General features: G+C 32.4%; 2 protein-coding genes and 1 non-coding gene across 7 annotated transcripts; 1 reads left to right on the top strand and 2 right to left on the bottom strand.

The window, feature by feature from the left end:
• Window positions 1-657: 657 nt before the first annotated feature.
• Window positions 658-7431, bottom strand: LOC105628189 (putative NOT transcription complex subunit VIP2). Of its 5 annotated transcripts, XM_012209558.4 has the most exons (15): window positions 7272-7431; window positions 5769-5913; window positions 4976-5084; window positions 4714-4892; window positions 4225-4603; window positions 3301-3513; window positions 3102-3203; window positions 2935-3023; window positions 2671-2850; window positions 1994-2419; window positions 1804-1856; window positions 1634-1675; window positions 1277-1421; window positions 1093-1172; window positions 658-982 (listed from the first exon to the last, which is right to left on the bottom strand). In XM_012209558.4, the coding sequence occupies exons 2-14, from the start codon at window positions 5784-5786 to the stop codon at window positions 1113-1115; spliced, it is 1995 nt and encodes a 664-aa protein (XP_012064948.1). In that variant the 5' UTR covers window positions 5787-5913; window positions 7272-7431; the 3' UTR covers window positions 658-982; window positions 1093-1112. The 5 variants fall into 5 exon arrangements, with proteins under 5 accessions (XP_012064948.1, XP_012064947.1, XP_089580984.1 ...); XM_012209557.4 differs by lacking the exon at window positions 658-982 and having other exon boundaries at window positions 1006-1172; XM_089724858.1 differs by lacking the exons at window positions 658-982; window positions 7272-7431 and adding an exon at window positions 6497-6653 and having other exon boundaries at window positions 1006-1172.
• Window positions 4976-5056, top strand: LOC119371406 (small nucleolar RNA snoR35). The gene has a single exon (XR_005179024.1). It is a non-coding gene; the product is annotated as a small nucleolar RNA snoR35 (small nucleolar RNA).
• A 3372-nt stretch (window positions 7432-10803) lies between the features above and the next one.
• Window positions 10804-12804, bottom strand: LOC105628188 (2-alkenal reductase (NADP(+)-dependent)). Its single transcript, XM_012209556.4, has 5 exons — window positions 12482-12804; window positions 12099-12276; window positions 11767-11933; window positions 11447-11529; window positions 10804-11332 (listed from the first exon to the last, which is right to left on the bottom strand). Exons 1-5 carry the CDS (start codon window positions 12725-12727, stop codon window positions 10954-10956), a joined length of 1053 nt encoding a protein of 350 aa, XP_012064946.1. The 5' UTR covers window positions 12728-12804; the 3' UTR covers window positions 10804-10953.
• Window positions 12805-12875: the final 71 nt, after the last annotated feature.

Genomic DNA, 12875 nt, shown 5'->3' on the forward strand with positions numbered 1-12875 from the left:
AGAGAAAATACTATATTGGAACTGTTACTAGAGAAAATACTATATGTTGAAAATGTCAAATAGATTTCTGCAAAACAAGGTTGATGAATGAGCAGTAAAATTAGCAGGATCTATAAATTTTAATCACTTTGCTAATATTAATTATTAAATGCTGTCAATCTTAACAACTATACTACACAGCGTCCCTGATAGGAAACGTAAATAACAATATCTAATTATTTGAAAGGAACATTTTGTTTAGCCAAAGAAAAAATAAGATGTCGAAAATACTTAATATTTCGAAGAAGTTTCCTTTGACTATGGAATCATCATAGTTTAAAATAATACTATATTTGATTCAAAATAATGAATTTTTATAAGCTAGGATAGGCTAAAAGAAATTCCCAAAAAGACTTGCAAAGAGTACATTTCTTACCATCTTCCCGACAAAAACCAGATGGGTAGACCATTTTTATATCCTTGTAAAGCTTGATAATTCACCAAGACAGCTAGTACGAAAATCGAATTAGAAGGCCCTCTGTACACGCACCACAGTTTCATATAACATAAAGGTCTTCTTGTGTGAGCTTTTTACTTCTGTTTTGAGATTTTTATTTTTCGCTTCTTTGCTTTTAGAATAAATTTTACATGTTTTAACCATAAAGGTTTCATGTCAGCTGAACACAAAAATCACTTATTCCGATAATATTGAAAATGATTCTTTTACATGAAAAAGTAACCAGCAAGCACGATACACCATACTAATTGGGGATAGTAGGTGACTTGGCATTGCTTGTCGCTCAAAATCAGAACCTTCAATTTTATTTATTGTTGAATCCTGCAAAACCACAAACCTGCACTATGAAATGGTCGGACGAAGTTTACAGGCAGGCGGAAACCAGCTAATAGGTATAGTTATTTCACAGCAAGCTGAAGCTGTTGTGTTTAGATTTTGTCATCTTCAGTTTACTAAGATGGGTTGTATTGCTAAATTGGCTAATAACTGCAACAAGATTGACAAGAAAATTGACAGAAACTGTGAAATTCAAGTAAACATTAATGCTGCAAACTGACTTACATTCTAATGAATGAGTACATAATCAAAAACTTTACATTGCAAATGGAAAAACTTGTTAATGTTGAGGTAGAGCCGGTCTCTTTTCCAATACCTCGTAATGAACAACAAAATTATCCTGCATCCACATCAAATGTGCAACAGTAAAGAGAGATAACAAACAAATTGCCAGCACATTAATAAGTGAAGTGCAAAATGAAATAAATATGAATATGTCCAAACCTTGCGGATTATTTCAAATGTGTTTGGATCGAAACAGTGGTAAGATCCTCTCTCATATGTGTTTGTCTTAACAAGTGGCTCTACATTGGGAACTCTTATGAACCACAATCGGTGCTCTTTGTGATAAAACCAACCTCTGTTATAACTGCCAACAAGAAGTTTCACAAAGCCATTATCAACAGTAGCAGGACAGAAAATACTCCAAAAACTCAATCACCTTCAAAAATAAACACATTGGTTATATCTTTGAGATAAGTCCATGCATAAGTAAGAAAGGCAGTAAAAGGGAAGAGGGAGGAAGCTACTTGGATGTGAAAAGGCATTGAACTCAGTTCATAGATAGAGTAGAGAGCTTACAGTTCATTTGCAGCATATAATTGAGCCTCGTCTTTTGGCATGCTGAAAATGAGAAAAGGAATAAAATACAAAACACATGAGTGCTAAAACTTCACACACACACACACACACACACACACACACACACAAAGATAAAAAAAAAAAAAAGACAAACACAATAGAGAATGCACCTGTAAAATATATAAAACAATGTTTCAACCGTGAATTTCGCAAAGTAGCCTTGCTGCAGCCACACAAATGAAGTAAGAGCAAGGAAAAGGAGCAAGAGCACTAAATGCTTAAAAATTATATATATACATATAAATATGCGGATCAAAACAAGACAAACAAATATGAGCAAGAAAGAAAGGTGCAACTTACATGTAGAGCAGGAGGTTGTTTCGCATAATAGCATTGAGGCACACTAAACTCTGGATCACCCTTAGCGGGCTCATCAGACCATGGAGAACCAAATGTCTTGTGAAGATTTTCTGCTGCATTCAAATTTAATCCAAGAGTTGTTAAATCAATTCCAAGTGCCAGGGAGGTCAGATCAGGGTCACTCATCCTAATAACGCTTAGCAAGCCAAGTAAGCCAAATGGATCTGGAGCAGATTGTGCAGTCTGCATGGTTTTCATGCTCTGATCCCTAAATGACTGGTTGACAGCTGACATTTGTTGTAAACGGAACTGAGACTGGTTCTGGTGTTGTTGATATTGCTGGATGAGCTGGTCATACGATCCAATACCCGAAACAGTATTTGGTGAGTTTAGAGGTCTCAGTCCGATTCCAGGTGGTCCATTGGTCTGAATCAAAGATGATATATATGGGTTAAAAGAAATAAATTCTAAAAACGTGACAAATATCAAGAAAAAAAAAAAAAAAGCAAGTCTGTGATGACACTTGCCCACTGTGAGAAAATGAAACCACTCCAGTGAAAACTTAATTTACAGTGTTTTCTATTTTAAGAATTGAAGCCGCAATAACTTGTGTCATGACATTGGAAAAACCAAAAATATATTTGTTAAAAACTATTTACAGGCACAAACTCTCACACCTGCGAGTGATAGGTTGAATGTGAAGATGGAAATATATCTGAACCATGAAGAAGATCTTGATTGTTTACAGATGAAAAGGAGACACCACTACTACTGACAGCTGGAGCATGTTGCTGTTGCTGCTGTGGACGATAAGATGAATAAGTTCCACCTAAGTTGAATCCAGAAGATCTGCCCATCTGCAGAAAGCAAAATTGAAAAATAAGAGAAACTACAAAGCAGGAAACTCAATGTAAATGCCAATGTTCTGAGTTAAGGCTCACAGGGAAGTGCTGAGATTGCATCATTGATATAGTATTGTCATGCAGTTGTTCTTTTTGATGCAAATCCATTGTGTAATCAGCATTACCACCTGAAGCAAATCTTATATTATGGTCATTACAATATGGTGGAGTTAAAGCAGAACATAAGCCAAATAAATATCTAAGACCTTTAAATCCTGGTAAAGCTGGAAAATCTTCATTTTGGATGCTGAACTCTTGGTTTTGCTGAACAATAGGGCTAACTCCAAGACCTTGTTTTCTTAATGAACCTGAAATATTTTAGCTTTATATTTTATTCCACAATTACAGGTAGAATAATTAACAAAAGCAACCAAAAGCTAGATCATAAAATCAGGATGTAATTACCCAATTGTCCTTGTGGACCTCCAGCAGAACTAGGGCGACTTGTCAACTGAGGGAAATCATTATTTATGTCAAACGGAGAACTGTCATTGGAGTTGACATCATTCAACATTCCCATGGAGCTAAGATTGTTCACTGCTTGGACATGGCTTTGCGAAAGAGGACCACCAGCAGTGGGATAGGAATTTCCCAACATAGAAATTACCTGCGGAGATCCTGAATCCAGAAAATGTCATTTACACAAGCAAGTATAGCTAAAGGATACTTACAACCGCAACAACAACAGTAACAACAACAACAACAACAACTAAGCCTTAGTCAAACCACTTGCAACTATATCATTCATTAATAAAAAGAAAATTTCAGATACAGTGTATCATAGAAAGCAAATTAACTTCTAAGCAAAGATGCACTCTGAAAGCCAACCAAAAAAATGTTGCAAAATTGGATACTCATGAAACAAACAAAACTAAATCAAACAACTCAAATCTACTATTTCAGTTATGCAGCAACAAAACAAAAAAATAAAATCAAATAAAATGTAAGCTTCATCACTCTATGATGCTATCAGATATTTAACTAATCATCCTTCTATAAGAAACCAAGTGGGTAAATCACATATACATTCAGAAATCTGCTGAAATCCAGCAGTGTTTTTCTACCATATTGCAAGAGTGCATGTGCCACAAATTTGACAAACTATATGGACAAGCATTAATTTCTATTCAGCTGAGGCTCCAACATATCAGATAGATGTTTGGGGAAGCAGCACAGACAACAGATAACAAAAACAGAACAAGCTCAATTTTTAAACAAAATACACTTCAAAAAAAGTATTAACAATTTGCAAACCAGAGCATCACAGTAATGTTTCTCTCTTACTCTTAGCTCACAAACTATTAGTTAAGGTATTAATTTACTTCATACCTTGTGGAAGCACACCACCCATTAATCTATTTTGTCCTTGGACGCTTAAACTTCCAGATCCGCTATTAGCACTTAGATTTAACCGAGATAGACCAGGCACGGATAATGCTCCACCTGAGCTTATGCTCCTGCCGATGTTACCCCCGCCAACCATGTTTCCCATAGAACTTGTAATCCGAGGACCTGCATTCCCCAAAATTGGCGATACTCCCAATCCTGGCACAGCATTCCGGTTACCAATACCAGCAGAGGTGGGAAGAATTCCAGGAATAGAACCTCCAACTCCATTTGTGTTACTACTAAATCCAGGGTTCCCTACAACACTTATACCTCCTCTATTCGTGACTCCTGAATGTCCATGAGAGCTACCATGAGATAACTGCAGAGTGCATTGCAGGGAAAAAATGTAATGAGAAAACAAGAAGAACATTTGCTTGTGATTGAGCACAACAAATTACAGTTACTACTTTACGAACATATTACATATACCTGAGAGAGAGCAACAGGAAGATTATTAGATGCAAAGCGCCCACTAGAGAGGCTTCCGGTAGGTTGTTGAACTCCACCGGAAGGAATATTATTTACTGCTGTGTTCCTTGATGTGAGGGTACCAGGCATGTTGGGAACATTAAAGCTCCCATGGATATTATGTAGGCCTTGAATAGTACCTGCAATGAGAAACCACACAATTATAAACCAAATATGTACTTTATCAAATACACAAGTAAAGATATTCAGCAGATCTACCCACCAGTATGATGAAAAACAGGAGATGCTGCACCAGACTGACCAGAGAAAGAAGTAGCAAAAGAACGTCCAGTGCTGTCTGGAAGATTTGAAGCTGAACTGTTAAGCGAAGACTGCAAGCGAAAGCAGATTAAATATTACAAAAAAACAAATACACATAAACGATCTAGAGGAAGTAACTTCAAATCCCAATTGCAGATTTATATGCTCCAACATAAACAGAAAATAAATGCAAAAGACCACACAGGAAGAGAGAATATTAAGTCTGGATCCATTATGATATGCAACTGAAAAATGTTATTGCTAATGGTAAAAAATGGGCTTTGAATATGGGTGCTGCTAATTTATTTTGTACCTTCCAAGTCCGAGAAAATTATTCTTAGATATTATGGAACAGGAACAAAATTATAAATCTACTGTACTTAGGAATAAATCTATTCAGAAAACTGCTTCCAGTTCAATCCAAGGTCTCATGTCTCCCACCCAATTCATTTGAAATTCCTATCAGCATAGCATGCTCAGTCACAAAATTCAGTAGTATGCCAAACAAATCACATGTTCAAGACACTAGATATTCAAGAAACAAAATGACATAATCCAGTAAGACATCTGGCACAAGTCAAGAGCAAGTTGACAAGTTCATGTCCAAAAGGTTTGACTAGTGTTTAAATAATAAACGCGCATGAAAGGCAACACATCAAAACAAGCATACAAACAACCTAAACTAATAGTCCCCAAGAAGATAATAATCCAGAATTGTACAAGTATAACTAGGTCATAGAGAAAAGCGTCAATACATTAAGTAAACCCGACATTGCATAAATGTCAAAAGTTCATGCAAAAAATCATTCCTTGCTGAGGAGCTTCTGTTCTTTGTCTTGGGTCAAGGTATAGAAGGCAACTGATCAAAAAACTTTTCCCAATAAATAATTGACCTACAGCCTGAAAAGGACCATTAGATTGTGAGAAACCCACCAAAAAGAAAAAAAACAAGGGTAAGGAAAAAGAAAATTAGTAGGATGAAAAGCAATGGAGAAAAGGAAGGCAGTAGGATGCAATCATAAACTCATAAGAAAACAAGCAATACAGCCATGCAAGAGATGCTCAGGAGGGAGGGAAAGAAAACAAATGCTTCAAATTTATGATTATGCAATAAAAGAAAACAAAGAATGAGCTTCTCTTTAGATATTAACACAATGCGTCATTTTCTGTAAGCCATCTACTTCTACAAAACAGACATAGAGCCCAACTATACTTCTATACATGTCTTTAACAAAAGGGAATTTCCTTGTGCACCACTGCCAACTATCAATTTTTCTTGAACAATTTCTAGTAGCTGTCAGAATCGCCTTTTGGAAAATCCAGCCCTTGCTTAGCTACATTTACAAAACTTCACTCACAACAAACAGAACAAAGAAACAAGGTCATGCTAGATTACCATTTCCGATAAGTTACTGAAACAACAAACTTATTATATATTATCCTAGATATAGATTAAAAGACAAATGATTAAACAGAAACTTACCACATTCCCAATTGAAGCGGAATGAAGTACTGTGAAAACAATTATTTAAATCATTAATGGAACAGGCTACAAGCACATGCTTCATCACACTGGTCAACCAACATTCATGGACAAGAATGTATCAACTCTCCCTCTCTCTCCCTCTCTCTCTCTCTCTCTCTCTCTCTCTCTCTCTCTCTCTCTCTCTATAAACCAGATGCTCACAAAGACAATAAAAACAATTTTCCGCATAAAATGCAGCATTGCAATATACATTACCTTACCAAATTAACTAATCTGTACTCATCAAATAACAAAATGGCCATTTGCCAGTTCTCCACAAAACAAAACGCGGAAAACTAAACTGAACTAGTTAAAATCTAAATTACTCATCCACCATTACTCCATTACTTCAAAAAACAGTGAGCAGAAAAGAAAAAAAGATCAAACTCACTACCTAGTTTACTTAAGGTGCTTTCAATTTATATTAAACTAATGCTAAACAGTTCATTTTCTTTCATATTCCCACTGTCTCTCAGCAAGCAAATAAATGCCAAACTAAATTACATATCGCCATCCTCCAATATTCACACTAAAATCTATACCACAGAAAGAGCCAACACGAACAAAGCCAATTGTCTTCAGAAACCCCTAAATTAATGGCCCAGATTTACAATATACAGTAAGCTATAACGCCAATAGATAGAAAAAGACAGGGATCTTAATAGAAGTAGAGAATGATTTAGGGATCGAAACCGGAGCGAGTCAGACTCGGAAACAGAAATAGAAACAGTACCTTAGAGGCAGATCAGCGATGGAAATAGAGATTTTATGGCTTGTGAGTCAAAAGGAGCGAGTTCGAGTTTTGCCCTAAATTGAAAGAAGCGAATAAGAGAAAGAGAGAGACAAAGGAAAATAATGGGCTTTTTTTAAGAGAGAGGATGTGATCTTCCAGAAAACGAAAAAGAGACATGACGTGATATGTTAACTACACGACAAAAGAAGAGTAGAATTTGCCAGCAGCAGTGACCGTTTGTTTCTCAGATGCGACTTTTGCCGTTCGATTAGAAGAAATATGTTGATCGGGATGTGCTTTGATTATTTTGTTATACTGGGGCGCACTCCACAGGATATATACAAAAGTATCAAATTTTCTGGTTTCTGGTTATTTTTCGTTTCTCCTATTATTAGTTACATGCTTGTGCTATACATAAATAATTTAATGAAAATATTTACTTTAAAATTTTTATATCTCATCTTTTATTAAAATATTTTTAATATTTATATAATTAATTTGTAGATAAATATTTAAAATTTATAATATTTAAATTTAATTTAATAAATAAAGTTAAAATTTTCGTAAATTGTAATTATGAAAACCATTTCTAAAATGTTACAAAATAAAATAATTTTTTAAAATGACTATTTCATATTTAGTGAAAAATTTTTATTGTACTAATTATTTATTTAATCATTTATATAATCAAATAATTTTCATTGTTTATTATATTATTGATTATTATATCTTAATATTTATATTCTTATATTTTTTTTATAAATTAATTTCAATCAATAGGAAATTAAAACAAAATAATTAATATATCATAATTATAAAATTTTAAAGCATTTTGGAATTCTTGAAATTTACATGGTATAGTTTAATTATTCTAATCCTATATGGCACTATGAAATTTTTATAATCTCACCCGACACTCACTGATAAAAGATATTTTTATATATATAGTAATAATCAAATTAATATTAACATTTTTGTAGGACAAGGTGTAATTTTCTTTCTGCTTCATATTTTTACATTTACGGTAATTCAATCTGCTTACTACTTTAAATATGTTTAATTTTTAAATTAGTTAAATATATAAAAATATATTTAGGTTTAATTTATTTTTGAAAGCATTTTTTTCAATTAATTTATTTTTAATATGTAGTTGTACTATTCAAAATTAATTAGAAAATGTTACAATTTTTAATTAATAAAACATAATAATATAATTATTAAAAAATTCACGTGATAAATTTATTACTAAATATAAGAAAAAATATATGAAGAATCATTACTTACTGTTATTCGTTACCGGTAGTAGACAATAGTGTTGACAAATTATTTAATATGTATATATAGGTTTATTCTTTAATCATAATAATAGACCATTGTTTGATAAAATATTTTTCTCTTTTAAAAAGGAAAACTCATTTTCTTTAAAATGATTTAGTACTTGCTTTAATTGAAAAAATATTTTGAAAATAATTGAACCTTTAATTGTCGGAATTATAAAAAAAAAAATGATTCAAAAATGTAAAAATTTAATATTTGATTGATACATGAATATTATCAGAAAAATAGATGACAAACCTACCTAGGCTTTAAAATTGAGAAAAAAAGAAAGAAAAATTTTCAGAAATTAAAAAAGTTACAATTTTGGCCAAAATTAGTTTATCTTCATTTAATATGATTTATTTAAATTGTTATTATGTTACATTATTTAGTTTTTTTTTTTTTTACATTTTTATTTCACATTAATTCATTATTTAAAAAGTTTTATGAAATAGTCAATCTGTTGTAATCTAGTTATTCTTTCTATTTGTATAAAGAATGAAAAGTCTCGAGTCTCTTGATCACTAGATTTTTAGTTGATTGAGCTTTCCAATGAATCAAAAAGAAAAAAGTTCTATCAAATTCATGTTTATAAACTTATACGTAGTATGGTTTCTTTCTTTCTCTTTTCTCATTGGTTTATCTAACCTGTCTTTTGTTTGGGGCTGTCGTTGTTAATCAGCAGTAGTTCCCTACTTTTCTTTTTTCTTTTCGCTCTTAATCTTTTATTTGTTTTTAATAAACTTAAATCTATTTTCTTTTAATAGATCTATTTTTTCTTTATTTTTTTTTGTTATTGTTGCTTTATCTCCATATTTGGAGTTCTTCTGCCTTCTTTCATGGGGTTTAATTTATTTTTTGTGAAGGTTTGTTCTTAAAAAGTATTATAATTGATTTTAATTGTTAGAGAATTTAGATATTATTTTACTGATGTGTATTTTCGATCAATAGAGCCTGGTAGTGCGGCATGTTCCTCCATTGATACTATTAACGCATAGTGGCTTGAACTCATCCGTATACGTCATACCCAACAAGTTTTTAGAAAAGAGATCCAAACACAAAGGATCTCGAGAAGTTATTTTATCGTTCAAATCAATTAAAGGATCAGTTGCTACTGTGAAAATTTATATCGGTCAAAGCTATTTTCAGGCGAAAAAATATAATATTATTTCTTTTAGTTTTAGTTTATTATTCAAAAGAATATAGATAATTTTTTTGTTATTGAAGGATCAACGAACTTTCTATTAATTGTGATAATAAGTTCCATTTTTGGACTAATCAGAGTATTTGTAATATTTAATTTTATTATTAATGAATTATATTTAAAAAAAATTCATGTTTATATTCCTACAATGTACTACCAAATAAAGAAGCTTTACATAAATTAAGGATATTATTATCATTTAAATATTACAAAAGATGGTTATGTTTTTATTTACAACCAAGTATAAAACTTCAACATTCTTAAAATTATATTTTGCATATTAACTTTCTTAGGAAATTGATTTTCTAAGGAAATTTTGTATTTTAGATAACCTTATATTTATCAAACAATTTAATAAAAATTGTTGCAAACAACTACTAATTAATACTTGCAAATCTCATGCAAAACATAAATAAATCAAGAATTATAGACACAAATTACAAATTACGGATTTTGAGACCAATAAAATAGAAACAGACTTATTTCTTTTTTGGTACAAATGAAATAATTTCATTTTATGATATCATTGTTTGAGATTAGGCAAGTTGCGAAGGAAATCAGGAATAGGTCCTTTATACTGTTATTATGTAAATCTCTGCAATTTCACAGGAAACAAAAATCATAGGTTATTAAGAAAAATTAATTATATCTAAAGTTGGTCCCAATTGCATATATTTTCTGTTTTTTTTTTATTAATATTTTATATAGAATTGAAATCAGGAAGCGACCCTGAGAGTTCATAGCCTAGCAATATTTTTCTAGTATTAGACTTTTAGGGTTCGAGAAAGTGGATTATAAACATTAGTAAAATAGTTAACAATTGCTAGAATAACTATAAACCGCACAAAAGCCAAAATTTGGTGCAGAAAGAACTAAAAAAATATTTGCACTAAGGAGAACAAAACCACAGTGTTACTTCCAAATGTAAGTTAAATAAAAAGAATTATTATCCAAACATTGAATTGATAATTGAATATTATTTCTGAAAAAATGAAAGATACAGAGGGACAATTTATTTCAAACAAATCACTTCAAAAAAATATTTATTTCAAGCAAATCATGCACATATACATGCAATGACGTGAAACAGGGATTACCACAACTCTAAACCAAACGAACAATATGTACTAAAACACATTGTTTGGACCAAACCAGGGATTATCACTCTCGAGAAACTACAACTATCTGTTTTCCAACATTTCGACCGCTATAAAGCCCTAAAATAGCTGCAGGGCCCTTCTCGAGTCCTTCGACGAAGTCTTCTGCATATGTTATCTTCTTTTCTCTAATGTAAGGCAGGACAAAATCCAAAAATTCGGAATATTTGGAGTAATAATCAACTGCCGAGAATCCCTCGTAACGGACACGTTTTTGAATAAGGGATGCTAAATTATAAACACCTTCAGGCTTGTCAAGATTGTACTGTGACATCATTCCACATCCAGCAATCCGGCCATGGACTCTCATGTTCAGAAGGACAGCATCTAGCATTTTTCCACCCACATTGTCGAAATAGATGTCTATCCCTTCAGGGAAGCATCTGTACCAATGAAAACCAGATTATTTTTTCTTAAAAATTTGTTAGTTTATCAGAATATGAAAAATAAGCTTGATAAAAAAAACTTAATTTTTGTTATCAGTAACAAATGCTGACCTTCTCAAAGCAGCATCCAGGTCTTCCTCCTCTTTATAATTGAAGGCATCATCAAACCCAAGTTTGCTCTTTAGTAAATCCACCTGATTAAGATAACAAAAATAGAAAAAAGGAAAGAACAGAGAAGGTGTGAATGTGATGCACAAGCCAGCATTTGAAAATTAGGAATTTAATATATAAAATATATAAAATACAGATATTGGAAAGAATTGAAAAGTCAAGAAAGACGTATTTATTATATTATCAACATACTCATTTTTGAACTATGATTGGTAAATAATTAATGTAATTTTTGAATGAAAGTAAAACCAAACTTTCACCTTTTCTTGACTTCCAGCGCTCCCAACAACATAACAACCCATCAATTTTGCAAATTGCCCAGCAATTTGACCAACTGAACCTAACGCTGCTGAAACGAAAACGCGATCTCCTTTCTTTGGAGAACTAACCTTATTAAAACCACCATAAGCAGTTATTCCAGGCATACCTGTAAAAAAAGCAATCAGAAAACAAGAAAACCAATCAGAACGAATGAAAAACTGGAATCCTACTCCAAGAATTGAATTTAATTCTCAACTCCACAGCGAACAGATCCTGACTTCAAATAAATGGCTATCTATTTGTGATAAAAATGAGATCCTCTGTGACTTACCAAGAATTCCAGCATAATATGAAAGGGGCACATCAATATTATGAATTTTAAAGAGAGATTCAGGTTCTGTGATGAGACTGTATTCTTCCCATTTAGTTAGTCCCCAGACTAAGTCCCCTTCTTTAAAATCTGAGTTTTTTGAATCCACAACTCTTCCCACTCCAAACCCAATAAGTGGCTGCAGTTCACCAAAACAAAGTTTCAAATCCACAGTTAGTTTTGATAAAGCAATATTCATAAAAGATGCCCAAAATACAAGCAATTTTAGAATTTTAGATTTCCTGTGTCTCATGATATTAAGGTTTTATTCTCTCTGATTGTATTCACGGGAACCAAACAGAAATTATACAACATAACAAAGAAGGTGAAGCAAGAGAACTTACAGCGCCAGGAGCATAGGGAGTAAAACCTCGGGTTCCGTTTGGATCGTCGAATTTAGTCATCAAGAGTCGCATGAAGGGATCACAAGAGAGATAGAGATTCTTGATAAGAACTCCATTAGACTCTGCAGGTGGTACCTTAAGCTTAATTGAAGCAGTGGTCACGTACATGTCCGATTCTTTAGGGGAAGCCGAGTTGTCTTTTAAACAGACCTGCTTGTTGCTCACTTCTTCACCACTAAACGCCATTATCTATTTCTTTCGCTCTCCGCTTAATGATGCTTCTTTTTTGTTTTCTGTCTTGCAGATGCAGGCAGTGCAAAATAACGGCTTTATAGAAGAGTACAAAGAGTGGTCAAAAAATTGACTTCACAACTTTCTTCTTTAATAAAATAAT

The sequence above is a fragment of the Jatropha curcas genome, chromosome 1 (genome assembly GCF_041381405.1).
Source record: "Jatropha curcas cultivar XTBG-Jc1 chromosome 1, XTBG_Jcur_1.0, whole genome shotgun sequence".
Lineage (NCBI taxonomy): Eukaryota > Viridiplantae > Streptophyta > Magnoliopsida > Malpighiales > Euphorbiaceae > Jatropha > Jatropha curcas.